The sequence below is a fragment of the Trichosurus vulpecula genome, chromosome 2 (assembly GCF_011100635.1).
Source record: "Trichosurus vulpecula isolate mTriVul1 chromosome 2, mTriVul1.pri, whole genome shotgun sequence".
In the NCBI taxonomy this organism is placed as follows: domain Eukaryota; kingdom Metazoa; phylum Chordata; class Mammalia; order Diprotodontia; family Phalangeridae; genus Trichosurus; species Trichosurus vulpecula.
The window spans coordinates 179,448,319-179,474,997 of record NC_050574.1 but is presented as its reverse complement, the minus strand read 5'-3'; the positions used below and the strand labels follow the sequence as shown (position 1 = coordinate 179,474,997).

The window sequence follows — 26,679 nt, the reverse complement described above, 5'->3', positions numbered from 1 at the left end:
AAGACCAGAATAGCAGGAATCTGGAATTATTATGAAACAAAAGAAGTGGGAATGGAAGGAAACATACACTAAAAATCAGAAGCAAACCTACTAAGTTTGGCCAAGATATCAAAAGGGCCCACCAGTGAAAGGAATTGGGGAAGCACAACTCTAGAATCAAAAAACTGCCCATAGAATTAGATTGTTCCTCCTAAATTCATATTCAGAAGCCCATGTTATCTCCACCATGGCATGGTCTAGTGGAATTTGTGGTCAATGGATTTGTAATCAGAAGCTCTGGTTCTTCCACTTATCAGTAGAATGATTTTGGGTCTAGTTAAAATGAATCCTCCAAGCCTCAGTTTCCTTATCTTTTAAACGAGGCTAATAACATCTGGACTATGTACTTCATGGCATTACTTACCAGACTCCTAAAAGATAACACGAAAGTACTTTGTAACTTGAGTTTTATAAAAATGAAAACTATTAGGTTAGTTGTCAAGGCATTAAATTCTGTCCTTGGGATATTGTAACTTCTAAAGACATTTCATTCTTTATTAATTAATTTGTTTCTTAGATAGTTTGCCATTGGCTGCTAATACTAAAGAAGCCATTACTTTCTGAGTAGGAGGAATTCCTGCTGTTATTGAATTCATGTTGTTATTGAGGATTACAGAATTTTTCTTTTTGTGCTTTAAAAACAATAGCAAGAAAGCTGTATTCTGTTTCCATAGCACTTTTTCTGACTCTTCCTGTTTCTTTTTTTTCGTTATGTCAAGGTGAATCCACCATATTACGTCCCATTGGTTGAACTGGTGCCACATCCAGAGACAGATGCTTCAACAATGGAGAGAACATATGCTCTAATGAAGAAGATTGGGCAATCACCTGTCAAAATAAAGAAGGAGATTGACGGGTTTATTCTCAACCGACTCCAGTATGCCATCATCAGTGAAGCCTGGAGGCTTGTTGATGTATGTCTGCTTTTCCTAAACTTTTTAAAGGGTTTGACCAAATATAACAGAAATAGGTGGCTTTCTGTGAAAATGTCACACATCTACCTAGTTTGCCAGATAACAAGCAATGGGCTGGGGATGGTCATGAGGCGATACCATGACGTGGGAAATTATAAGCTTGAAACAGTGACCAGAAAAATCAAGAACAGGAAATATTTGAGCACTGAGAGCAGTTGTGTCCATATAATGCACTTGCTTGGAGCTAAGGGGAGAAAATTTGGATGATTGGAAAGTCAGAAATAGACCTATTATTTGTCAAGCTCACTATCATTTCCAGCTTCTTTCACAAGGCTGTCAGCTATCTTTTTTCTTGGGTTCAGTCAAAAGGTAATGAAAATAAAATTGAAGATAGAAAGCTACTTATGTTTCAGGAATTTCTCTCCAAAGTAAGTTGTTATTTGATATTAGGGTATAATGACAGGTTTTTACTCTTACTCTTTCATACCACTCTCTTGTAATTATCTGTTTGTGACACTAGATTTTCCCACCGCAAAAGTCCTGGCCGCAGAGCATTGTAACCTTTCAGGAGATATAGATAACTTATATTGCATCTGGAACTAACTCATTTCCTGAAAAAGAAACTCATTTATTTTTAGTCCTTCAGAAAAAAAAGCTGAATGAAGATTTGGCATCTTAAAGTTGTTAATATATGCTGTGTTTACCTCCCATGTTAGTGAACATTCTTCTCAGATTGTTTTTAATATTTTTCCGTTATGAATATCAAAGAAACATGAACTTGGCCATGATAACAAGTCATTCCTGACAGAGCTGTAACTAGCAGCTTTCGAAACTGATCCAAACTATATAAACACACTCTCTGTTCTTTTGGAGAGGTTATCAAAGACCCTGCAACATCTTGAGGCCACACATGGCTGGCACTAACAGGGGGTGGGATGCTGGGGAGGCACCCACTTCTGTTGCTACTATAGGAGGAGGAAGTTGGCATCTGGGAGCTTCCTGTTTAAACTGATTGTTAGAGAGGCATTGTGCATAGTGTATATAAAACCAGCCTTAGAGTCAGGAAGATGAGGGCTATTAACACAAACTATCTGTATGATCCTGGATAAATCAACTTAAGACTGTAAGTTTCAGAGCCAATGTGGATCTGTATTAACAGAGTTTCCTCACTAGAGAGCTTCCTGTATTGGTGAAATCACAGGTCTGGAACAAAAAAAAACCTTACTAAGTTGTTTTAATTACAGTTGGTCTTATGCTTTTGAAGGACTGAAAGTTCTGTTAGAACCCTTCTAAATTTCAGTGCCCTGGGTCACAACTATAGTAACTCTGCCATAGTATGGCTGTCATACTTGAGCTTAGAAGAATAAGCAAACCCACAGGCTTCCTCTTCTCCTTCTCCCTTTCCCTTCCCCTCTTTCCTTCCCTCTCTCCCTCCTCTTCCTCTCTTCCCATATGTGTGTGTGTGTGTATCCCACTTGGGACATAATATGGTGGACTTACTTAAACATGAGCAAAGTAGCTAATTTTAAAGACAGCTCCTGTTAGCCTTGTGGAAAAATTCCTGAACCGAGGGTATGTGGAGATGAGTTCTTTTTAGGTAATATTGCAGACTCACCATGCTATCCTGATTCAGCTACCCCCCTGTATAAAGTAAGACAATGACAATCTATTAATCTAGAGCCCTAGGAACATGGCAAACTGGGATAACATATAGGAACATAATATATCATATTATTTGGGAGAATTGCTGTTGTACTAGCATTGTCAACTGTCTCATAAACTTAGATTATCTTAGGGTTCAACAACAGTGTGTTGCTTTGTTTCTGAGCTCTTTATTCCATATTTGAGCCAGGAGCCAGTGAGTAGAAGTAGATGTAGACAAAGAATGTATGTGATGTTCTAATTCTTGTTTCTGGGGGGTTAAGTTATTATTATTATTATTATTATTATTTTTACAAGTCAGCTAATTGCTTACCATGAAGATCCTCCAGTTACTTGTCCCTACCCTTTGTCAACACCATTTCAATCTGGTAACTGTGTCATATAGAGTAAAGCAATGACTATCTAGAATTCTGGGCTTTCCTTTTCTGGGCCAGTAGTCCACTTTTAGGCATTCTGGTTGTTTCTGACACTACCAAACCATAGTTCACTATCCTATGTCAGTGTTCTCTGGAGCATTCAAAACCAAAACCAAAAAGTTCTCACTGAGAAAAAAACCCCACAGATATTTAGAATGTTTATCCTCATCTAGAATTAAATAATTTAATTAACTTTATTCCTCATCTAGAATTAAATAATTTAATTAACAAAATAAAGTTACAGCATACAAAAAAATTATGGCATTATTGTGGCTTAAATAACTAAGAAAATCAACCTCCCTTTTTTGGAGAAGGTTAATATGTGCAGCAACAGAACACACTGTGTTATTTTCTTTCCTCTCAACATTCAAAGTAAAAAGGAAAGTATCATATTTCACTCTTCTGATCACTACTTTTCTGTTTCCTTTTCTGCCTTTTCTTCCTCCTCCTATTCCCTTATTGTTGTAGGATACTATTCTCAACCTCCTCTCATTGTCTCATTCTATACTTCCTTCTTCCCTATGCCCAAGGCTTCAATAATTTCTAAAATGCTTAGTGCTGTTCACATAATAGTCACTTAATAAATGCATGTTCCCTCCCCTTTCTTCTCTTCCCTTCCCCTTCCCTGTGAAGATGACTCAGATCTTTATTTTGAACCTCATTCTCCCTCTTGAGTTCCAGATCAACATTTCAGTTTCCTGGATGTCCTGTTAACACCTCAAATCTAGTGTATCCCCAGTGAAACTCATCATTTCCTTCCCAGCAACTCTTTCCTCTTCTTCCTCCTCCTCATTTCCTTATCTCTGTCAATGACACCATCCTCCTAACCACAACACCTTGGGAGATGTCTCTTATTTCTCCCTGCATCTTCCCACTTGTATCCAGTCACTCTCTAAGATCCAATTTTCCTGGGCCTCAGTTTCTTCATCTGTAAAATGAAGGGGTTGGATTAGATGTCCTCTGAAGTTCCTTTTGTCTTTAGATCTGTGATTGCATGATCTTACATTATACCCCTTGAGTTTGTGCTCTTAGCATTCTCCACGGCATTACCCTAATGGTAGGTAGCTAGGTAGGCCCTCATTCCCTTTTGCCTAGTCTATTTCAATAGATTCCTCAATGTTTGTTGATAGATAAATTGATTAATTTATCTTTTTACTTCTAGTTGCCCTCCATTCTAATCTGTCCTTCATATTTCTACTACTTATTCCTACAGCAAGCATTTACTAAGTGCTTACTTTGTACTAAGCACTGTGTAAGGTATTGGGGCTATAAAGAGAAAAATGAAGCCACGTATGCCCTCAGGGAGCTTGCTTTAGACTGGGGGAAATAACATGTACACAGACAAGTCAGTAAAAATATATGCAAACTAAAGACAAGGAATTGTGTTCAAAGAAGGCAGTAACAAGCTGAGAGAATCAGGAAACCTCATAAGGGTGTTGAGCTGGACCTTAAAGGAAGCTGGAGATCTGAAAGGTAGAAATGAGGAAAGGGAGCTTTCTAGGCCTGAGGGAGAGACTGTGCAGAGCTGTGAAGGTGAGAGATAGATAATATTATATATGAGGAACAGTGAGTAGGACAGTTTGGATGGGATGTAGAGTGTGTAAGGAAGAGTAATGTGCAAATCAATCAGAAAAGGTAGATTGGAGACAGATCATGAAAGACTTTGAAGGCCAAATAGGGGAGTTTGTATGTTATTGATAAAGCTGCATTTAAAGGATGCAAAGTAGCCATCCCCCTATGATGTGAGATAGAAATTGCAGTATATCACTTTTTTAATCTTACATATAATTTTAATGCCAGAAAATCCCGCTCTCCTTGGCAAGCAGGTATTTGTTTTTAATATGTTTTCTCTGTTTCATGAACAAGCTTATATTCAGAGCTGGGAGGGAACCTAGATGCATATCATATAGTCCATTTTACAGATGAGGAAACTAAGACCCAGGCACTTTCCCAAAAGTTACTCAAGAGGAGTAAGGAGTAAGGAATAAAGCCAAGTTTTGATCCCAGATGTGCTGACTCTGTATTTTATTCAGTTCAAAATACATTTATTGCCTACAATGTTCCAGGCACTGTGTAGATCTAACACTTTCTCCCACACTACAATATGACAGTCAAGGCTCTGGTTCTCCATTGGTTATAGACACATAGTGGTGTAATTTTCCAACTTTCTCTAGGGCCTACAAATGTTTTGTCCTAGAAGTGAATGCTATATTGGTTTTCTTGAAGCATAACTCTGATCATATCAATAATTTCCTAAAAAATAACATCCAGATTCCTTAACCTGACATTTAAAACTCTCTGCAACTTGGCTCTGGCCCACTTTGCCAGCTTGATCTCTTACTGTTGCCCTTTGCAGGTTAAGTCCTTATTGGCTTTGGGCGTGAGCTTCACAAGTCATCTCGTGTATCTGAGCTTCATTGTCCTTATCCATGTAGTAAAGGGAGTGGATGGACTAAGTGATCCCTTCTTTAGATTATATTAGCTTTTAGGGACTTGTAGGATGGACTGGTCCAGGCTCTGGGATTTTCTGTCAAAGGGCAACCACCTCTACAGGTCCCTTCATCCGCTTTTCTCCTGACTGCCTCTTTCTGCGTCAGCCTGCCCAGATTTTGCCAAGGTAGAGTTTAAGGGAGCTGACAACTGATAACACTTGGCGCAGTGCCTAACACATAGTAACTGATTTATTGAATTGAACTGAGCTGATAGGATGTGTAGGATGAAGCAAAGAGAAAAGATAAAGATGACTCAAGTCTGGTTAACTGTGAGGTTGTTGATGACATCACTAACCTCATGATGTTGGTGCCATCAAACAGAAGCAAGTAAGTTAGAGGAAAAGCATGTTTTAAGGGGAAACTGAGGAATTTCCTTTTGGATATGTTGAATCTGAAGGCTTTACTAAGTAGACTTCCCTCGTGCCTTTTCTGCTGCTTGGAATACTCTTCCATCCCAATCTTCTCTCATTCAATTCCTCACTGTGCTTTAATTCCTTTAATTCATTTCCTTCCTATACTTATAACCCACGTGTCCTTCTCATCTACCCAGGTGGAAATGATCTCGTTTTTGTCTGAACCCTTGTAGCTCTTTATAGCTCTTACTACATATTCACATTTCAGCTTGTGTTTTAGTTTATACATCTTATCTCTCTTACTAGACTGTAAGCTCCAGCAGGGCAGGAACCATGTAATAAAATTCTTTATAACTCCTAAAGCACTAAACACAGTTTCTTGAATATAAAGACATTCTGCAATTTTTTTTGAACGCATGCATGCATTCTTATGTGTACAGAAGTAAAAGATACCAGATTGCCTTGGGAAAGGTACATGATCTGATAGGTAATCCTTTTACATTTCTTCTTTGACACTGTGGTATAACCCTTGTTTCTTTTTGGATGTTTCAAGCCAGACTGGACCATTGGTTCTTTTTTTTCTGACATTTCAGTGTGAAGGCCTGGTCGGGAATAAGACAGGAGTGGTTGTAGCAGTGATAACATATAATTGGTAGGTCTGCCTCTGCCTTGGAGGTGCTTTTGTAGTTGGCTCACCTTGCTCACCTTTGTTTGGTGAGTCATGTTTCACAGGTTCAAGACAATTCAACAAATGTTTATTAAGTATCCACTATGTGGAAGGTGCACTGTTCTAGGGGATACAAACCACAGGGAGGTTACAGTATAATTGAGGGATTCGACATATATACAAATAAGTATGATACAAAGTAGGCTATGATACAAGCAAAGGCATTGGGTAGGGGGTGGGGGAAGGTCTCACCAGTATGTTCTAGGAAGAATTGAGGGTGGAGAGCACTTTTACTTGGGAGCATCTGAAAATGCTTCATAGAGGAAACAACACCTGATCTCTGCAGAGAAATATTTTAATAGGCAGAAATGAGGAAGGAATTATTCCAGTATAGATCTGACTATGTCACTACCCCTCTCAAGAAATTTTAGTGCTTTCCAATTGCCTTTAAAATAAAACCCAAACGCTTCTGTCATTAAAGACCTTTGCAGGCTGTCTCCACCTTATCTTATCAGGCTGGTTACACATTCTTCCTCTTCATTCCAACCAAACTCAGCTAGTCCAGCTGCCCCTGATATTGCAAATAAGGAAAGTGAGTCTTAGGGAAGTGAGACCTTGTGGAAAAATGTGAACTTTTTGTACCATGTGGACTTTGCCAAAAAGCACCCTGGTTGATTAGCTAGGGACAGCAAATGTTTAGCTAGGGGGGAAAATAAGGGAGGAGGGATTTGATTCCTTTCTCCCATTGTTGATGTCACAGAAAGCAAAGAGTAGATAATAACTGGACAATGGCCTGTTCATTGAACATGATGTTTCATCTTTGCCTTTGCACAGGTTGTCCCCTATACATAGAAGATTCTTCCTTCTCTCCTTGGCCTCTTAGAACCCCATGAACCCTTTAAGACTCAGCTCTTGGGCAATTAGTAAGTGTCTACTATATGCCAAACATTGTGCTAGATGCTGCTATTACAGGGACAAAAAAGGCCTTGCCTTCAAGAATCTTCTGTTTGGTCAGAAAAACAATTTATATGTAGGTAGGCAAATTCAAAATATATGCAAAGTCATAGAGGGGTGTGGTACTATTACAGGGGTTCTTAACTTTTTTGTGTGCCACAAACCCCTTTCGTAGCCTGAAGCCTATATTCCTCTTCTCAGAATAATGTCTTTAAATGCATAAAATAAAATGCATAAGATTGTAAAGGAAACTATTTAAAAAATATATAGTCTGTAGACAGACTATGAGTATGTGCAGTCTATAGGTGGTCTCATAAATATAGTCATTTCAAAGTAATGATAAGCGTGATAGTTCAAGACATTTGCAACAGTCATACTGTTCTCTGAAAATATCTGTTATTTCTATTGGTGACAAAGTCACAGGTATTGCTAATGCTACTGTGGTTTGTTGCCTCCATTTGTAATGAAAGGAAATACTGGATTTAGGTTAGAGGTTCATGAAAATAAAGATGTAATTTTTTCCCCTCCAAGGTCATGGACCCCCTGAAAACTACTCACAGACTCTCTGGGAATCTTTGCATCCCAGGTTGAGAACCCCTGCATTAGTAACTGAGGGCATCAAGGTAGGTCTCATGTAGGAAGTAGTACCAGAGGAGTTGGTTTGAGAAAAGTGGGTATTCTGTATGAATCTTTTGAAGCGAAATGCATATTGTTTGCCTATTTGTGGTCCTTATCCATTTCAAATTGTTGTTAACAACATGGTTTAACAGAATACATCACTGTGGTTATCAGATGGCCACTTGAAAAACTCTGAAGTTCTCTGTGAGGAAACCCCAAGTACGTGCTTAGGCACCACAGTCCATAATAGGGCTGGGTGGATGACAAATTTCCAGCTCATCATTTGAGATTATTTACAATTCTATGTTCCGTAGAGGTGATTAGCACTGAGAATGCTGGTTGCTAGGCTAAGCACTTTTTCTTTGGTGTTTTACAACATTTGAAAGTGAGATCTTCTCAAGAGTGACCATTGCAGGTCTTTGGTCCCTCAGTTAAAATAATTTCAGACAGAACCACTCACATTTATTGGTGCTTGAGGGTGTTCAATGCTCTTTATCTCAAATGAATCTTTTAAGTGTAACATGTCGATGGTTTTCTGTAAAATCTGTGGAAAGTATATGGATAACATTTCCTTCAGACTACCCCTGTTTAATTAAAGATCTGCTGGTATGAATCAGGGGTTTTGCAAATTTCATTTACAAAGTGAAAAGTGATTCCTCACTTGCAGCATTAAAGATAATTTACAAAATAAATTTATGTTTTTACATACTCTGACTCAGGTAGGGTCAGCAAAAGTATAACTTTCACACAGCTTTTTTACGTTGTTTTATGAAATTGCCAAAGATACAAGCCCTTAGTGACTGCCACAACTGGGCATCAATTTTCTACTTGGTGCTAGGCACAAAGGAGAAATTCTGGGAAGAAATGAATTTTCTGCTCCCTGGACATGTAACTTATGCTCTCTCAGATGCAAAGGGGAGTAGAGAGTTCAGATTTGATCATTTTTAGGCCAGGAAAGTGAAAAGGTACTAGGTATGAGATCATGAATATTCATTCATACTGTCATGTTTCTCCAAAGAGCCAAACCATTTTCTCTGATTCTAGATTGGGTTCAGAATACAGGTGTTTATCATTTCTATGATATTTTAGCCATGCCACATGCCAACAAGACCAGGAATTCTGTGGGTAACTAGTGTTACTTACTCCTTTAACTGGACATCCATTTTCCCAAGCTGGGCTCGATTGCTGGGTAAGATAGTCCTGCCTACTGGGGCCTTATGCCAAGAAATTCGGAGCAGAGATTCTTAAGGCATTAGCACATCAAAGGAAATAGTATGATGACAAGTCATTTACCATTAAAAAAAATTGGGTTTGTATTTGTAGGAGAATTCTCTGACAGTGGAGTTATAGTAAGTAGGTGGTGATAGTTTAAATGAATCATAAGAAAGCAAATTAAAGTTGTCAACACATTTTCTACCCATCTCTATGCGTCAGTGATGGAGAAATTGAGAGACATTGCTTTCCTCCAATGTTTCCAGTCTTTGTGAAATGAGGTGATGTCAAAACTGAAGCCCATAATAAGTCTTTGGCCCTTTAACTTCAGAAACCAAAAAATTCTTGATCCCTTGATTTGGGAAGACTATGACCCATTTGACTCAGATTCTTGAATATTAGACGTCATCTCTGTGTTGGGAATAAGGTTCATCTTTTGCATAGATAAAACTGTTCCCCTTTCTCAAAATGCATACCCTGTTAGTCATCACAAACAAAACAAAAGAGCAAAATAGAACAGATAGAAGACTTTGATAGTGAGCTCATTCATAGATCTTTATCAAATGAGAAGAAAAATGTGTGGAAATAATGGTGCGTGAATTGAACATTTTGCCATCCACAGGCAATTGAGGGTTTAGCTCAGTCAGTAGAAACTTGAGACGAGCTAAAATGCCTATATGACCATCTGGTAAGATGAGGTGGTCTTGTTAAGGTTCAAATTCCCCCTACATGTTTCTTTTCCATGTCTTGTTCACAGATTCAGAATAAGAAGGGAACTTAGAGGTAATTTAATCTAATACCTTATATCTGTGTATATATTCTTGCCTACCTCTGTGTCTCTATATTATGTCTACCTTTCTCTGTGTCTGCATGTCTCTATAGGCCATATAGTTTGCTTTGAGGGAAAGTATTATCACATGTAACAAATATAAATCAGTTTCCCAATCCTGTTTTCATTAAATACTCAAATGGATCTGTGATTTCATTAATTTATGATTTCCTCCCAGTGTTTCAGTTTACAACTTTTCCCTACCTGCCCACTCTAATTCATATCCTCCCAATAATTTGAGGGTGAGGGGGCAATGCCAATCCAATTTGCTAGAGGCCTTCCTGATTTTCTCCTGATGTTGCCAGGGTATAGACAAAGCACTGGCTGTTCATTTGTCATTCCTTATTCTTGCCATGTGACCAGCCCATCTCATAGAATTTCTTGATGACATCATTTATTTCTGTTCTTCTTTGAAGTTTCTCCTTGGTTATACCTGTTCATACTCATTTTGCATCTTTCTATTGTTCTCTATGTGACACTCATTTTTAGTTTTTCAGAGGCAGTTGTATTGCATATTTTGGTACCATTTAGCAACACTGGTGGCATTATTAGTATTTAAAAGATGGGACTATGGTTTCATGGGAACTTTGGGCTTAGTAATTAGTTTTGCTTTAGTAATTAGCTTAGCTTTGCAGTTTCCCAAAAGCAATACAGCCCACTCTCCTTCTCTTGTCCCACTCAAAGCCCAACTTGTCCATCTGTATTGTCTATCCCAGTGGGACATACTATTTGAGAAGCTCTAAAGAGTGTCCATGCAAGTGCATGTGAAAACCTGGGCAGTAGAAAGTCTTCATATATTTGGTCTTTCCTGTATGACTGAATAACCAAATTCCTTAGAGTGACTGTAGATTTCTCAGGAGGCACAGCAATGTTCTGGTGCTGATGCACTCATCACTAAGCCATCCTGAAAACAGAAGCATATGGAAAATCACTTAATCCACAGAAGGTCCCTCTTCATCCTGGACTATGGGCTTGATCTGTTTCATCATAATGGCAAATGCCTTTGACCAGGGTGCAGCTCCCAGTTTTATACATCACCTGATGTTTATTATCAAAAGGTTGTTGGACTGGGTTATTTCTGTCATTAAATTTTGATGTCTTCCTGGGAGACAGCTTGTTATAAAAATTTCTATAGGGCAGTATTTTGTTCTACAAGATCATATGCTTTTTTGGGAATCATTAGGCAATGAGCACAGTGGGAATCTTATATTCCCTACAATTTTCAGTTAATTCTGAAAAGATAAAGATGTTGTCCATTGCGGAACCTCACTTGCTTCTTTCCATATCATGGAATTTCTGTATAGGTGAATCTCATAAAGGTTTTGTATAGATAGAAGAGTTGGCATATATATTGGAAGTTATTGATAAAGGCCAAGACTTTTTCCACCTCCTTGATATCTTTCCCCAAGCAAGACATAAGGACATAAAGTATTAGAAGAAGTCTACAAAGAACTCAATAAGACCTTCAAATCAAATCAATATGTACTCTGATATTTAGTGACTTGAATATAAAGATAAGAAAAGTTAAATTGAGAGGGTATAGGTTCCAAAAGATGGGAAGAGAGAGAGGCCAAAGATTTGTAAAATGCACAGGAACTTAATGCCTCTTAATCACAGACACTTTGTTGGAAAAAAGAACTAATAGGCTCTAGACTTGATGAGTACCAAATTATACCGTAAAGAATGAAATAGATTGTATTTTCCAGATAGGAAAAGACTTCTTATTGATGGAAGAGTTGTACCTGTCAGATTATTGACTTGTTAGAGCTAAAGTCAGAATTAGTTTTTTAAAAGTGTGGTGCATACAGTAATTGGAACAACCCTGAATTATTTAAAGAAGTAATTGAAAATAAAAAATGGGAAATGGATAACCAAATGCAGTTGACCCCAACTATATTGTTTCCAGAAGTTTAACCAATAAAAATTAACTGCTACAATAAGGACACCAAAGTAGCCCAAGAGAATGTCTTGGTCAGCAAATGTTGGATTTCATTGTGAAATGGAGAGAGATGGCAGCCAAAAGCAACACTGGGTAAAAATATATATTTATAAAATCTTAGGAAGAAAGATGACAGACACTAATAAAAATATTGTCTCATAAAACAAAGAGAAGCAGGGGAGGGTAGAACCAGTGTAAAAGAAAGGCTGGCAAGATGTTCAATTAAGCAAAATCATTCTAAATTAATCCAAGGATGAAAATGGAAGAACTGACTACAAACAGAAGAAAAATGGAAAAGATTTATCAAAATCATTTTACTAAACTACTTTTTCTGTCAAGGACAGTAGAACCACTATACTTGGAGCCTGATGTACTTCAATCAATAAGTGTTATACACTTTCTATAACAGAGGTTGAAATAACACTAAAGAAAACAAAAATGAAAACAAAAGATGGATTGAACTTGTGTGTATAAAGGAGATCTGTGCTGGAGGGGATAGAATTGTGAAGGCATTGAGGAGACAATATATAAGGTATCCAAAAGTTTTGTTAAAATTGACCAGAAATTAAATAATTTAAATTCATTTTCATTTTAAAAATGTTATATGATGTTATATGGGGTTGCTGGCAAGGCAGGAGTAGAATTTGTAATAATAGGGTGCTACAACACCATGAAGATTTGGGAATCACGCTTCTAAGTAGAAAGCTCCACCTTCAGATGATGTCTCCCCCCTCCATTAGACTAATCATTCTATATAATAACATTATATATCATTGTCTAACCACTAGATTTCCTAAGAAAGAATGCAGATGGGCAGATTTTCCTCTTAGTCATTGGGCATGTATGAACAAAGACTGATCTTTAAAGATAAACCATGGTTGTCTGCAGTAGAAAATAAGCTTCCTTATATGTCAGTTATATTTTAATGGAAAAAAGAGTGTGTTTGTGTTTGTGTGTGTGTGTGTGTGCATGCGCGCACGTGCGCACATGTGTAAGCACGAGAGAGAGAGAGAGAGAGAGAGAGAGAGAGAGAGAGGTGTGAGTCACTTTCTGTTACTTATATAAAAGCTACCAGTACAATGCTAAGTTACTTAGGTTATAGCTAAAGTTGGAGGTAGCCAATCTTTCTTAGGTTGGAGAGGTGTTACAAAGAGATGCTGGTGGGTTAAGAAATGGTATAAAACTGAATCTTCAGTCATGAAACTCTCTCCTACCTACTATGCACAGCACACAAGTGTTTATGGCCCCGTCACAGTGTCTCCTATGATATCTTTCTCTATATGCTTTTTATGATTCATTGCAAAGTGTCATACCTGGCAGCCTAAGTGGACTACCATATATGGAAACAGTTGCCTAGGCTAAAGACTAGATTGAGCTGGAGTCCTAAGAAATATAGAGAAATTTTTCTTCTCTCTGCTGTCAGAAAATATTTACTTATCAACACTTAGGGAAAGGCCAAGCTCCTTGATGCTGACAACATGCTTTAAGAAAAAAGATGTTTTCTCAGAGTCCAGCTATCCAGAATTTGTTATGGAAGAATAGATAACTGGGTAGCACACATAGGATCAATTAATAGCAATTTTTGAAATGGACTAAGCCCATGATATCTGATGCTTCCTTTCTTTCGAATTCCATATCTCACATTCTAATGTTAACCATATTAATATAGCTTAGGGAGAATCAAATATTATTAATCAGAGGTAGTTGGATAGAAATCATGTCAAAAGAGGTTGATATAAAATGCTAGAATTCAAATATTAGATAAGATTGGATCAAGGAAAAGGGAGATGGGAAGTCTGGATGTACTACCAAAGCTGCACCTGGACTAAAGACTAGACTGAAATGCAAATATTTTGAAATCACACCCTCAATTTAGGTTACTCCTAAGTCAATGAGTACACAAGTATTTATTAAGAGTTTAGAGTGTGCTCAACATTGGGAATACAAATATAAGCAAAAAGAAATGATCCCTAACCTCAAGGAACTTACATTCTAGTTGGGGAATGCAAAACATAATTGGGGGCTGAAAACCTGGTCAGTGGGATGGGGAAGGTACCCATGTGGAGGGATGGAGAAGTTGGGAGGGTGAAGAGTAGGGCAGGGAGGGGAGTGTAGGAGTGAGCATGGATCTGGCCTGGCACTTCCTCTAAAAATCAGACAGCTAGGCTGCAAGGGTGGAGGGATCTTCCAAGGTGAAAAGACTGCAGGGATGGAGGCATCTCGCAGGCTAAGATGGCTGTTGAGGAATGGAGAAGACCAGAGAGTTAGGAGGAGAAAAGAGTGAAGGAGTGATCATGGGGCTGGCCTGGGAAGTTCCTCAAAATGAAGACTCTATACAAGTGTGAGTTGCTACTATTAGTCACTCAACTCACTTTCCTCCCACCTCATTTATTCTTTCTCCCCCCTCCCTCCCACGATTTCCTCATTTGTAGGTCACTGATGGTAACTCTTGCTTCTTTTATTGAGCTCCACAGTGCTTCTGTCTACTATACAAAGTATCCAGTTGAGACTCAGTACCAGATGTTTTGGTAGGAATTTTCAGATCAGCTTTTCCATTCTGTGTAACATTTTGGTTAATTTTTACTTGTGGCAAAAGAGGATGCTTCTTTCTTCTGTTTTTAAATAATAAACTATGTGCATGTCAAAGTGCTTAGTACCTTGACCTGTCTTTCTATCAGTATGTAAACCCAGACATTTATTAGCTTCTCAATGACAAAATAAGCATATTACCTGCCAATGGTTTAGAAATCTATTATCAAGAAGAAACATAGGACCAAAATGAAGCTTTAGGAATAAGGGGGAAGAGAGAACATTTGTTTAAGTCATGCAAAGCAAATTAGGGGAATAACTTTATGCAGGTGACTCTGTAGTGACTTTGTAGCTTGAGGCATTTAAAGCTGGAAGAGATAAGGCATGAGAAAGCATGTCCAGGGCAGTCTTTTACAGGTAGTAGGAAGGTGAAGTTATCTCAGAGGTTTTCTGTCAGTAGGTAAATGTTTGAAATAACTTGGACCCCACCTCAGGCTGTAACTCACCTGGAATGCATCCAACAGGAAAATGCTAAAGCAGAAGAAGAGAGACAATGAGAGCATTGCCAGTATCCAGTCACATGACAGGAAGAGTCATGCAGGCTGTTAAAGCAAAGGTTCTTCATTTTTTTGTTTGTGTCAGGGACCCCTTGGGCAGTCTGGTGAAGCCTATGGATATCTTCTCAGAATATTTTAAAATAAAATATGTAGGATTATGAACGAAACCATTCATATTGAAGTATAGTTATCAAAATATTTAAAAAGCAAGTTCATAGATCTCCAGGTTAAGAAGACCTGCTTAAAAATTATATTAAAGAAACAAACACAATCCTTAATCCCCCCCCAGACAAGTATAGATGTAGATTAGTTAATTTTTCTTGAAAAGTATGAATGTAAAAGCCTTAAAAAACCTATGACCAAGACTCATAGTAATCATGGGTTGGTTTTGTGTATTCCTTCTCAAACCTACCCTGTGCCTCATTTCTTCTCTGGGAATATTGCCATTTGTGTTTTGTTGAGTCTTTTCTGCCAGTCCCCAGGATTCATTATAGCAGAAGAGACATAGGCAATTCCTGGCCACATATTCTTGGTCCTCTAGTGGGAAGTGCCTCCTCTTCTAGCCAAGATGTATATCTGAATGGAGATAGTCCCTTTCTCACACCCCACCCCACCCCACAAAACTAACCCTTAAAAATAGCACCAGAGTGAATAACGTTCAAGAAACTTTATTGACAACTTCTACCCCAAAACTGTGCAAAAACTTGAAAGCCCACAAGTAATAGGAAAACGGGCCTCATTCAGGCACACAAGATGGTAGTCTCCCATGGCACAAGAGATTAGCCAGAGCCATGGGTATGGGTAGCCTGCAAGGCTTTATATTGTAAGGCAACATAAGTGGAGGTTTCTCCTGAGAAACCCAACGCACAGTGTGGATTTCATTGAAGTAGGAGAGCACACACCTAGACTCTGAGGTTTTTAGTACTTTATCCTGAGATACCATAGAGACCCCTGAAGATGTATTTCTCTAGTTCTCTGAACTTCAGAATTTTAAGGGGAGCTTGGCAAGTGGAGTGGTAAGTAGGAGAATCCATGTGTTGTGGCTAGAGACCAAGCAAAGCCAAATCATCCTATCCCAAAAGCCAAAAAAAACAAAAAGGATAAAGACTAGTCCTGGAACAAAGTCCCAGCACAGGAACTAACGCTAAAGAAATGAGCAAACCAAAGAAGACACAGACCATTCTAAGGAATTATAATAGATACAAAGATTCCCCCAAATCTAACATAGAAGTGGGGAGTAACACCCTAACAACTGTAAGCAGAGACTAAAAGGGGAAAAATTGATTTTCCAAAGAACTACATATACATAGAAGAAGTGAAGCAATAGATAATAAACGAAACTAAAACTCTTGAGGAAAGAATTTGAAGGAGAATAAATAGCTTAGAACAGAAAATGATAAATCTTTCCCAAGTGACAGACTCCCTGAAAATTAGAGTAGACCAAACAGAAATCAATGACTCCATGAGATATCAAGAAATATTAGAAGAAAATCAAAAGATTGAAAAAAAAATAAAATGTAAAGGTAACAAAACAACTAATCGTGAAAAAAGGTCCAGGAGAAATAAGAAACCACAAGACTTCCCAAAAACCATAATTAAAAATAAAAAGCCTGAGCACTGTATTTCAAGACATCATAAATGAAAATATCCTAGATCTACTAGAACCAAAGAATGAAGACTCCATCAGTCACCTCCTGAAAGAAACCCATCAGGAAAAGTCTCATGACTACTGTAACCAAAATCCAGAGCTTTCACGTCAAAGGAAAAATATTGCAACCAGCCAGAAAGGAGCAGTTCAGGTATCAAGGAACTATAATTAGTATCACACAAAAACTGCAGCCTTTACTATAGATGAAAGAAGATCTTGGAATACAGTATCTCAAAGTTAAAAGATATAAGATTACAACGAAGAATAATTTACCTCTCAAAGCTGAATGTAATCCTACAGGAGATGAAACCTAGCCTTTAGTAGAAAAAATTACTTTCTTTAGGCAATGAGCACAATGGGAATCTTATATTCCCTACAATTTTCAGTTAATTCTGAAAAGATAAAGATGTTGTCCATTACTGAACCTCATTTGCTTCTTTCCATGTCATGAAAGATGCCCTTAATTTGTGTATAGGCGAATCTCATATAGATAGAAAAGTGGCATATATATGGGAAGTTCCTTATGAAAAGACCAGGGCCGACTTGGGACTTTGAAATACAGACAAAAGAGTCAAGAAAACTTAGAAATGTAAATTTGTTTGAATAATTGGAATAGGTTTTAATAAATATTATGCATTGCATTACTGAAGGGAATAACCACTTTGATAAGATCATTATCTATCAACATATCCATTGAAGTATTGAAGAAATGTATATATTAATGTCTTCAAAGGGTACTGAATAAGTTAAATAAAAACAAGAAAAACTTGTGGGGGGGGATTGTTTCAGTTCTAAGGTTTTTAAGAGAAGAAAGAAAAGTAAGGATGAAATGCCTATAACAATATACAAAGGAAGAAGAAGGAGATGGAATTTATTTTTCTCAATTTGGGTGCTTGAGAAGAAGAGTATTCAAACATGAAGGAAAAGGTTGGGGGAGCAGACATCAGGTGGGCCTCATTCTCAACTGAAATATACAAAAGAGGGTTAAACATATATAGATTATACACATACACAGAGTTTAGTATAAAAACATACCAAATTGAAAGGAAAATGGACAGGAATGTGGATGATGAGGGGAAAAGAGTTTACTGGAAGGATAACACCAGGGGGTTGTTTTGTGTGATTTGTATTATGTTCTCAAAGAAGACCATGACATCAGGAAGATGATGACATGACTTGCAATTGAATTGGATTTAAGTGAGAGAGGGCTGAGCAAAGTCACCAGTCTCACTTTCTTCTCCAGAGCCATCTGGGTCCAGTGGCCAGATATAGATTAGGACAACCTGAGATGGCCCAGGATGTAGAACAACCACAAGCAAAACAAACTTCCTGATCCTAAACGAGAGATTAAAAGAAAAAAATTGGAAACTATGGCACTGTCCTTCAATTTGTGGGGAATGGCTGAACAAATTGTGGTATATAAATATAATAAATATAAGAAATAATGAGAGACAATTTTAGAGAATCCTGGAAAGTATGAACTGATGCAGAGTAAAGTGAACAAAATCAGGAGAAAGTTTATTTGTTGACTATTATGTTGTTAACAAAAACAACTTCGAAAAGCTCAAGAACTCTGTTCAAAGCAATTACCAGCAATGCCTCCAGAGGACTTAGGCCGGGACATGTTATCTACTTCTTGAAGAAAACTTATGTGAAGAGAAACATACTTTTTTTGGTCATTGCTATGATGTGGATTTTTTTTGCTTGACTATATTTATCTTTTACAAGGTTTGGGATTTTTTTTAATTATTGAGAAAGAATAGGGAGGGTAATAATGATGACACAAAAAGTACAGAGGAAAACAGAAAGAAGCACAGAAATGCATGACAGTTTTGAAAATAATATGTTGATTTTCTTATATAAATGTACATATATATACACCCATGTATGTATGTATATTTTAAAAGCATGTGGTATGTTAAAGAAAATCATAGCTTCATGTATAATCTCCTTGTCCATATATGTTGAATATAAAAATGTGCATTTTTAAATTTTAAAAGGACTTTTCTCATAGCATATTGTACTGTGGTGTGATTTCCCTCTATTTCTCTGTTTACCTTTTTAGTTTCTTGGTTATTCTAGATGTGGAACAGTGTATAGAAATCACAAAGAAACCAATTTAGGCTTATTGTCAGGGAAAAACTTCCAGCAATTAGAGCTGTCCAAACATAAAATGTACTATGTTGGGAAATTGTGGGTTCCTTTTCACTGGAGGTTTTCAGGAAAATGCCAGGTGACCCCTTTTTGGCTATGTTGCAGAAGGGATTCTTGTTAGGTCATGGGTCAGATTAGAGGGCTCTTTATTAGAAGTTCCTTTTAACTCTAAGATTCTGTGTTTCTCGTTTAGCATAAGTGCTGTACAATTATTGCCTATATGTGATTCAGCCTGGCCTCTTCTTCTCATTCTGGGGCCAGTTCAGTGTGTGTCTCTAGCATTTGTCTTAAGATATACACGTTTCTTCAATACTTCAATGGATATGTTGATAGATAATGATCTTATCAAAGTGATTATTCCCTTCAGTAATGCAATGCATAATGCAGTCTGTTTGATGCCTTCTTAGTCATATGTAACTCTTATCCCCCGCATGCAATCCATTCAGTGTCCTAGACTTCATGACATTGTGAATACCAGAGGAGCACATGGAGTGTTTGTCAGATATTCTTCTCTCACTGCATGACTGGCCCACCAACTTTTCCAGTCATGCATTTTTCTAATGATATACTTTAAAGGTAACATTAATCAATCAATAAACATTAAGTGCATACTATGTGACAGGCTTAAGGACATGGGGCAGGTGTGTGGTGCCGTGGATGACCTGGAGTCAGGAAGATCTGAGTTCAAATACAGCCTCAGATACTTACTAGCTGGGCAAGTTACTTAATCACTATTTGCCTCAGTTCCTCATCTATAAAATGAGGATACACCAGAGAAGGAAATGGCAAATCACTCCAGTATCTTTGCCAAGAAAACCCCATGGACAAGTCCACAGGGTCACAGAGTCAGATACAACTGAACAACAATAATGTGCCAGGCACTATGCTAAGTTCTAGGGATACAAAAAGAGGCAAAAGACAGTCCCTGCCCTTAATGAGCTTACAATTGAATGAGGGAGACAGCATGAAAACAAACACATACAAAGCCACCTACAGACAGAATAAATAGGAAATAATTAATGGGAGGAAGGCACTGGAATTAAGAGGGGTTAGGGAAGGCTTCCAGTGAAAGATGAGATTTTAATTGGGACTAAAGGAAGCCAAGGAGGTCATTAATCAAAGCAGAGGAGAGAGAGTGTTCCAGGGATGGGGGACAGCAAGAGAAAATGCCCAGAGCTGAGAAGGAAGTATCTTGCTCATGGAACAGCCAGGAGGCCAGTGTCACTGTATCAAAAAATATACATTGGGAAGTAATGTGTAAGAAGACTAGAAAAGTAGGAGGGGGCTAGGTTGTAAAGGGTTCTTTATGCCAAATAGAGCATTTTGTATTTGATCCTGAAGGCAATAGGAAGCCACTAGAATTTATTGAGTAGGAAGGTCAAATATGGCACCTGTGCTTCTGGAAAATCACTTTAGTAGTTGAATGGAGAATGGATTGTAGTAGAGAGAAGCTTGAGGCAGGCCAGCCTACCAGTAGACCATTGTAATAATTTAGATATGAGGTGATGAAGGCCTGCACTAGAGTGATAGCAGTGTCAGAGGAGAGAAGGGGGCATATGTGAGAGATGTTGCAAAGGTGCCATAGGTTGGATAAGGGTGGGTGAGAGAGAGTGGGGAATCTAGAATGACTCTTAAGCTGTGAGCCTGAGGGACTGGGAAAATGGTGTTCATACCCTTTACGGCAGCTGCTGCTGCTGCTGCTACTGCTGTTGTTTTATTCATCGGTCTCACTCTCTTTTTCTGAGTCATTAAAGTCCAGTGGCTGGGTGAAAGTCAAGACTGCTGGTGATGGTCTGGGATGCAGTGGATGACCTCGTCTTCAATGTCTGACCAAGCTCCAAGTGCTCCGTAGTGCTTTCTTTGGCCGTGTTTGTGGCCGTTGGAACAAATGGTTCTCATCTTCCCATTCTGCCAGGGGAAGTCTTCATGTGCTTGGAGTAGGCGTCCCCGTAACTCACCAAGGGATTGAGGCATGTTGGTTACTCTCAACCCTGGTTTAGCCTGTTCGCTGAGACAGTTCACCGCAGTGTGGCTGCTGCCCATGCTGCAGCTTCTTGGAGCCATAGGTGAGAGTCGGAGGAATCAGGGGGACACCAAAGGTAGATAAGGAGCCCTCATAAGGGCTCAGCAAGCTCTCATATCACAGTCCTTCTTGAACATCCCATACACTCCCTCTGCAGTAATAGAGAAGGTCAGGGAGGTGAGGGTTTAAGATGAAAAAATGTCTGAAAGGCAATTGAAGATGTGAGAGTTTGGGGCCGACAGAGTGCTGGGTTTGGAATTGGGAAGACCAGGGTTTGAATCCCAGCAATACTTATAGTTTGACCTTGAACAAATTACTTAACTTTTCTCTTTCTCAGTTTCCTCACCTATAAATAAGGATAAGAATACTTGTATTGCCTAACTCAGAGAGCAGGTTTAGAAGCTGGTGGGGTGGTGTCATGAGGGAGAGGAATAGTAACCTGGCGCAGCCTGTGAGTGCTGTGCTCACAGAGTACAGGAGTGACAGAGAGACTCAGAGAGCTGAGCCGTACAGCTCTGCCAGAGGGTGAGTGGAGATGCTGTACCAATATTTGCATCAGATAAGCTTGAACATGTACTTGTAAAGCAGTGAAAGGGACTGCGATTATACTTTTGTGGCTAGGACTTCGCTGAGAAGTGTAGTGCCATGTAGGTGTAGTGCCATGAATTTGTAGGGACTTGACTGCACTCCTGGATAAAGAAATAGAGCTCTCTAGGAGTTTTGCTAAGGGCAAAACTAAGAACTATGTTACATGTTCTATTTGTGTTCACTATTGTGTTTAAATAAATCCATTTTATGTTAGTCTAAGTATTTCACTATTGCTGAGGGCCTTGAAAAAGAGCCAGATTCTTATGTTCCCAGACACTGCTTGGGGTCATGAACCATTAATACTGATATTAGAGAAAGGTGACCAAGAATGAACCTGGCCCACTGTGTCAGAAGTCAGAGTGTCTAGCACAAGAATTATTTTAGTAAGAATTTAGTCACTGTTACCAGTGATTATTGAGCCTCATTCTGTGTAATAACTACATATTTCGAAGGTCCAAAGCTTATAGAAGGGCTGGATCTATCAGAATAATGTGTGATTCAATCCTGGTCACTGAGTACACAATAAACTGTTCTCAGCATAGTTGAAGTAACTTTTATTTGTAGGGTAGCATCAAGAATCTAACATATGAATGCTTAGACTACTTTTAAAAAAATATAGACTATACTCTTTGACCCAATGATTCCACTACTAGGCTTACACCCCAAAGAGGTCAGTGACAAAAAGAAAGGCTCCATGTTCACTTAAATATATATAGCAGCCTTTTTATATTGGCACAGAACTTGAAGCAAAGTAAATGCCCGTGTTCCTAATAGCCATCAAAATGAATTCATTATTATTTCCCCAAACCCTCTTCTTTTTCACACTTTCCTATTTTGGTAGAAAGCACTGCTATCCTTCAAGTCTCCCAGGTTCATAACCTCTGTATTCTCCTCGCCTCTTTATTCTCCTCACCCCGCACATCCAGTCAGTTGTCCAATCTTCCCAGCATCTCTCACATCTAACTCCTCTCTGCACTCACATAGCTAACACCTTAGTTCAGGTCCTGATCACCTCTTGACTAAATTATTTCAACAGCCTCCTAATTGGTCTCCTTTCCTCAAGTCTTTGAAGTGTCTCCCCACCTCCAATCCATCCCACACACCGCTGCCAAAGTAGTTTTTATCAAGCAGCTATCTGACCACATGACTCCCCAATTCAATCAACTCTAGTTGCTTCCTGTTGCCTCTAGGGTCAAATATAAACTTCTCTGTGTAGCTTTTAAAGCCATACACAAGCTGGCCCCAACCTAGCTTTCTAGCCTTGTTAAACATTATTAAACATTGCAGTGTGCAATCCAGCCAAACTGGTCTTCTTCCTGTTCCTACACAACCATCCTTCCATCTCTGTGTCTTCACATTGGCTGTCCTCCATGACTGGAAAGCACTCTCTCGTAGAATTCCTCTCCTTCTTTAAGACTCAGCTCAAGCACTATCTTTCACATTCCCTAACTGCTTGAGCCCTCCCTCCAAAACTACCTTATATTTTAAACTACTCAGTATATATTTGTTTTTATTAGCTTTATACTTGTGCTCTGTATAGTTTTATATGTAGTTCTTAGGATCAAGGAAAGTCATGACCTTGATCTTGTTCTTTGGGGTAGATTTTGTTTCATTCTTTGTACATGTATCCTCAGTGCTGAGTGTATGCTTGGGATTGACTGATCATCTTTATTTACCTTTTTGTGTGAGGGGAGGAAAGGAGACTATTAAAATTTACAAAGTTCTTCTTTAAAGCAACTCGGTGATAAATGGTCTTGAGTACTGTTATTTCCATTACTGCTATGAAAACTGAAGAGCATAGAATTTAAGTGATTTGCCTGAGGTCACAGTGCTTTATTAAGACTAAAACTTGGGTCTCCTGACTACCAGCTTTGATCTGGAAGGATGGGGCGAGTGGAGGTGGGGCCCTGAAAGGGCAGGGGACACTGGCTCCTCTACTCTAGTCAGAAAAACAGTGGCTAGACCAAACTCTAGTTCTTTTTCCACAGATGAGTAAGGACCCTCTGCAATTTTCAAGCCTGAAATGCCCTGAAAGATCTTGCCATATGTTTACATGAATGATTCCCATTACAGATATTCCGCAGTTAGATGCATGGCTGAAAGAACAAATACTCACTGAGTTAATGCATTGAACCTTACTCCTACTGAAGTCTAGTAATATGTCAGTCATAAATGTAAACAATGACATCAGCCTCTTTCCTGTTTTCGAAGGGAATATTAGTGAAGAGAGCAATAAGTATGGGGTGTCTGAGGTAGGGAAGGGGCATAAAAAGGGAAGGCTGAGGAATAAGCAGAAAAACGTGGCATAGGATTGGTCCTATTTACAAGCAACTTGGGTGCAACTCAGGGTAACTGTGCCCAGGGGGATTTTTGTCAGAACCGGCATGTATGTAGTCTTAGCAGTGTACAGGTATGGTTTGTGAAGTATTTTTCCTTAAAAAATTCATTAATTGAAGTACAATTATACTGTTACTGCGGGGCAGAGAATTATACATTCCTTCACATAAAGATATACATTTAAAAAATCAGAGTGGTCATAGTATATGTCTGTAATCCCCTGCTGCTGGGACGCTGAGACTGGTGGATTACTTGAGCTCAGGAGTCTTGAGATGCAATAGGCTATTGCCATTTGGGTCTTCACAGTAAGTCTAACGCCAGTATGTTGAACCACCTCCCCACCTCACCACCTTTCCCCTTCCTCTCTCTGGGTGTGCGGTGGCTCCGAAGGAGGGGCAATCAAAGCTTCCGTGTCTACAAGTAGTGAGGTTGCAGCCCAGGCTAGAGAAGGAGACTCAATCTCAAAAAAAAGAAAGAAAAAAAGGAAAAAAATAGACATTTACTTTTTTTCATTATCTTTTAAAGTTTTTGTATTTATGGTACTAAAACATCTGATGAGAGAAATTCTGAAGTCACTGGATTTTAGTGTAAAAGACTTAACTTCTATATTCCAGGACTTCAGAGCTCTGGGACTCCCTGAGTGTGAGGACTTCTTGTACTTACAAAGAAAGTGAGGCTGGTGACCTTGAACAGCCCTACCTCACTCAGATCAAAGTCAACTGCAAGTCATGTCATCATTTCCCTGATGTCATGGTCCTCTTTGAGAACAAAGGACAAACACAACAACAACAACAACAACACGACAAAGATCTTAGATCTTCTAGGCCTTATTATTGTGGTTGGGTTTGTTTGTTTGGAGAGGGACTAGAACTAGATGATCACTAAGATCCTTGCCACCTCTAAGGTCTATGATTTTTTCCTACCATTTGATAATTCTTAGCCAGGAGTGTGAGTGGATATGTGATTTCATTGGTGTGGCCCCTCTAGTCATGAAAACTCCTCTCAGTGAAGATCTGGCAACTCCTCTGTAACTTGCAGTCTTAGAGAGTAGTTTGAGGTGCTGAGGTAACACATCCAACGTCCGAGTCAGTTGGGCTTTCCTGACCCCAGGACTTCCTGACTCCAGAGCTGGCCCACCATCCTCTGCTCTGTGCTGCCTCTTACTGTGAATTGCATCATCACTCTTTAGCCAAGCTGGAGGATGAATGAACCTCTCCAAACTTAGCTAGGCTTGTCCCCAGACAGCAGACGTGCAATCTGTGGCTGGGCTTATGCTCAAAGCCTTTCCTGCTTTGTGTGAGACCGGCCACAACTTGCTCTCTGCTCCCAAAGCCTTTGCTAACTTGAGGTCATCTCCACCCTGTGATGATGCAGCAGAGGAGAACGTTAGTGCATGTATGATTTATTGGAGAGAAAAGCCCCATCATGTTGTCCCATGAGGTTGCTTCTGGGACATTACCAGGCAGCCTAATTTAATAAACATCATCTGTTCAGAATTCTTCCCCTTCCTGTTCTCCCCTTCTTTTATCATCTCAGAGGCTTTGACCCACTCTGTTTGAAACCTGGGCTGGTTTGCCCCTCCTTTGGCAGTCTGGTTACCAGAGAGGGCTTACCACATTAGCACCACACTTGTCACCCAATGGCCTTGGGCTCTACTGTCCCTCAGTTTTCATGTCCCTTCAGGTCATAGTCACTCTCCTTTGCTGTCATCCCTCAAAGTGTTCTTGGAATGCTTTCCCAGAGTAGTTGTTTTGAGAGCCATTCCTTATCCTGTTGCATTAGTTAAGACATGGTATACAAATCAACTCTCTTGTTAACAAAATGCTTCTGTGCTGCTCTGTATGAATATTTGTGTTCCTCCCTACAAAGGCTTGTAGGCATTAGCAGCAGACAGAGTAGTCAAATGGGTCTAACCACAAGTGCCTGAGTAATAATATGACAGTGCACAGCAGCCTTTTGTATTTTCTTTTTTTTTCTTTTTTTTTTTAACCAAAGTTGTCTGCCTCACCTTGTACCTGGAAGGCAGTGGTGGGTGGGATAGAGTTGATGAAGGTTTTGCTCTAGGGCCAGCTTCATATTGCTGAGTATGAAAGATGCAGGTTAAGTGAACATATTGTAAAGGAAGGAAGTATATCCAGGACCTACTTAAAGTTTCCCATGGGAAAGGCCATATTTGCCTGATGCCTGGCTTTCACCGTAGGTGCTTTGAATTCTGCACCTATGCCATCCTCTTTGCAATGATGTCTCGCCAGTCAGATGTTCCAATTCAGGCACCCAGAATGTGTCTCTGTGATTATGAGATGCCCATTCTACTTCTTTGTTAATTATTTCATCAGCTTCTAAGTGTGATTTTTCCTGAGTAGAATATAAGCTTCTTGGGGGCAGAGAGTTTCAATTTTAACTTCATACTTCCCAGCACCCTCGTGCATGGAAGGCATCAGATAAATCCTGGACGAATTTTCTACGTATGGGCCCTCTTGAACATACTTCCTTCTTGGTGTGTAATTGGAGACTGGTTGGGAGTCCTCAGCTTCTTATTAGGTGAGGCTTCTTCATGGATTATAGTTTAAGAGAGGCAGAGAATCCACATGGAAGGTGCATTTGCCCCAGCAAAACACACATAAAATCCTGGAAAAATTGTGATTTAAAAATAGAATAATGTATGCTAAACTAAAAAAGGAAAGCATTTTTTTAAAGCCAGGAATTAGCCAGAAAAGGGATGGGAGAGAGAAATTAGGAAAAAATACT

The 26,679-nt window shown here is 39.0% G+C and overlaps 1 protein-coding gene across 1 annotated transcript in view; it reads left to right on the top strand.

Annotated features, from left to right (window-relative positions):
- The window catches only part of CRYL1 (crystallin lambda 1), a 203,934-nt gene that overhangs the window by 148,405 nt on the left and 28,850 nt on the right, over positions 1-26,679 (top strand). Inside the window, exon 5 of the mRNA XM_036746812.1 lies at positions 759-953. Within this exon, the coding sequence (XP_036602707.1) occupies positions 759-953 (195 nt within the window). The remainder of the gene's footprint in view (positions 1-758; positions 954-26,679) is intronic.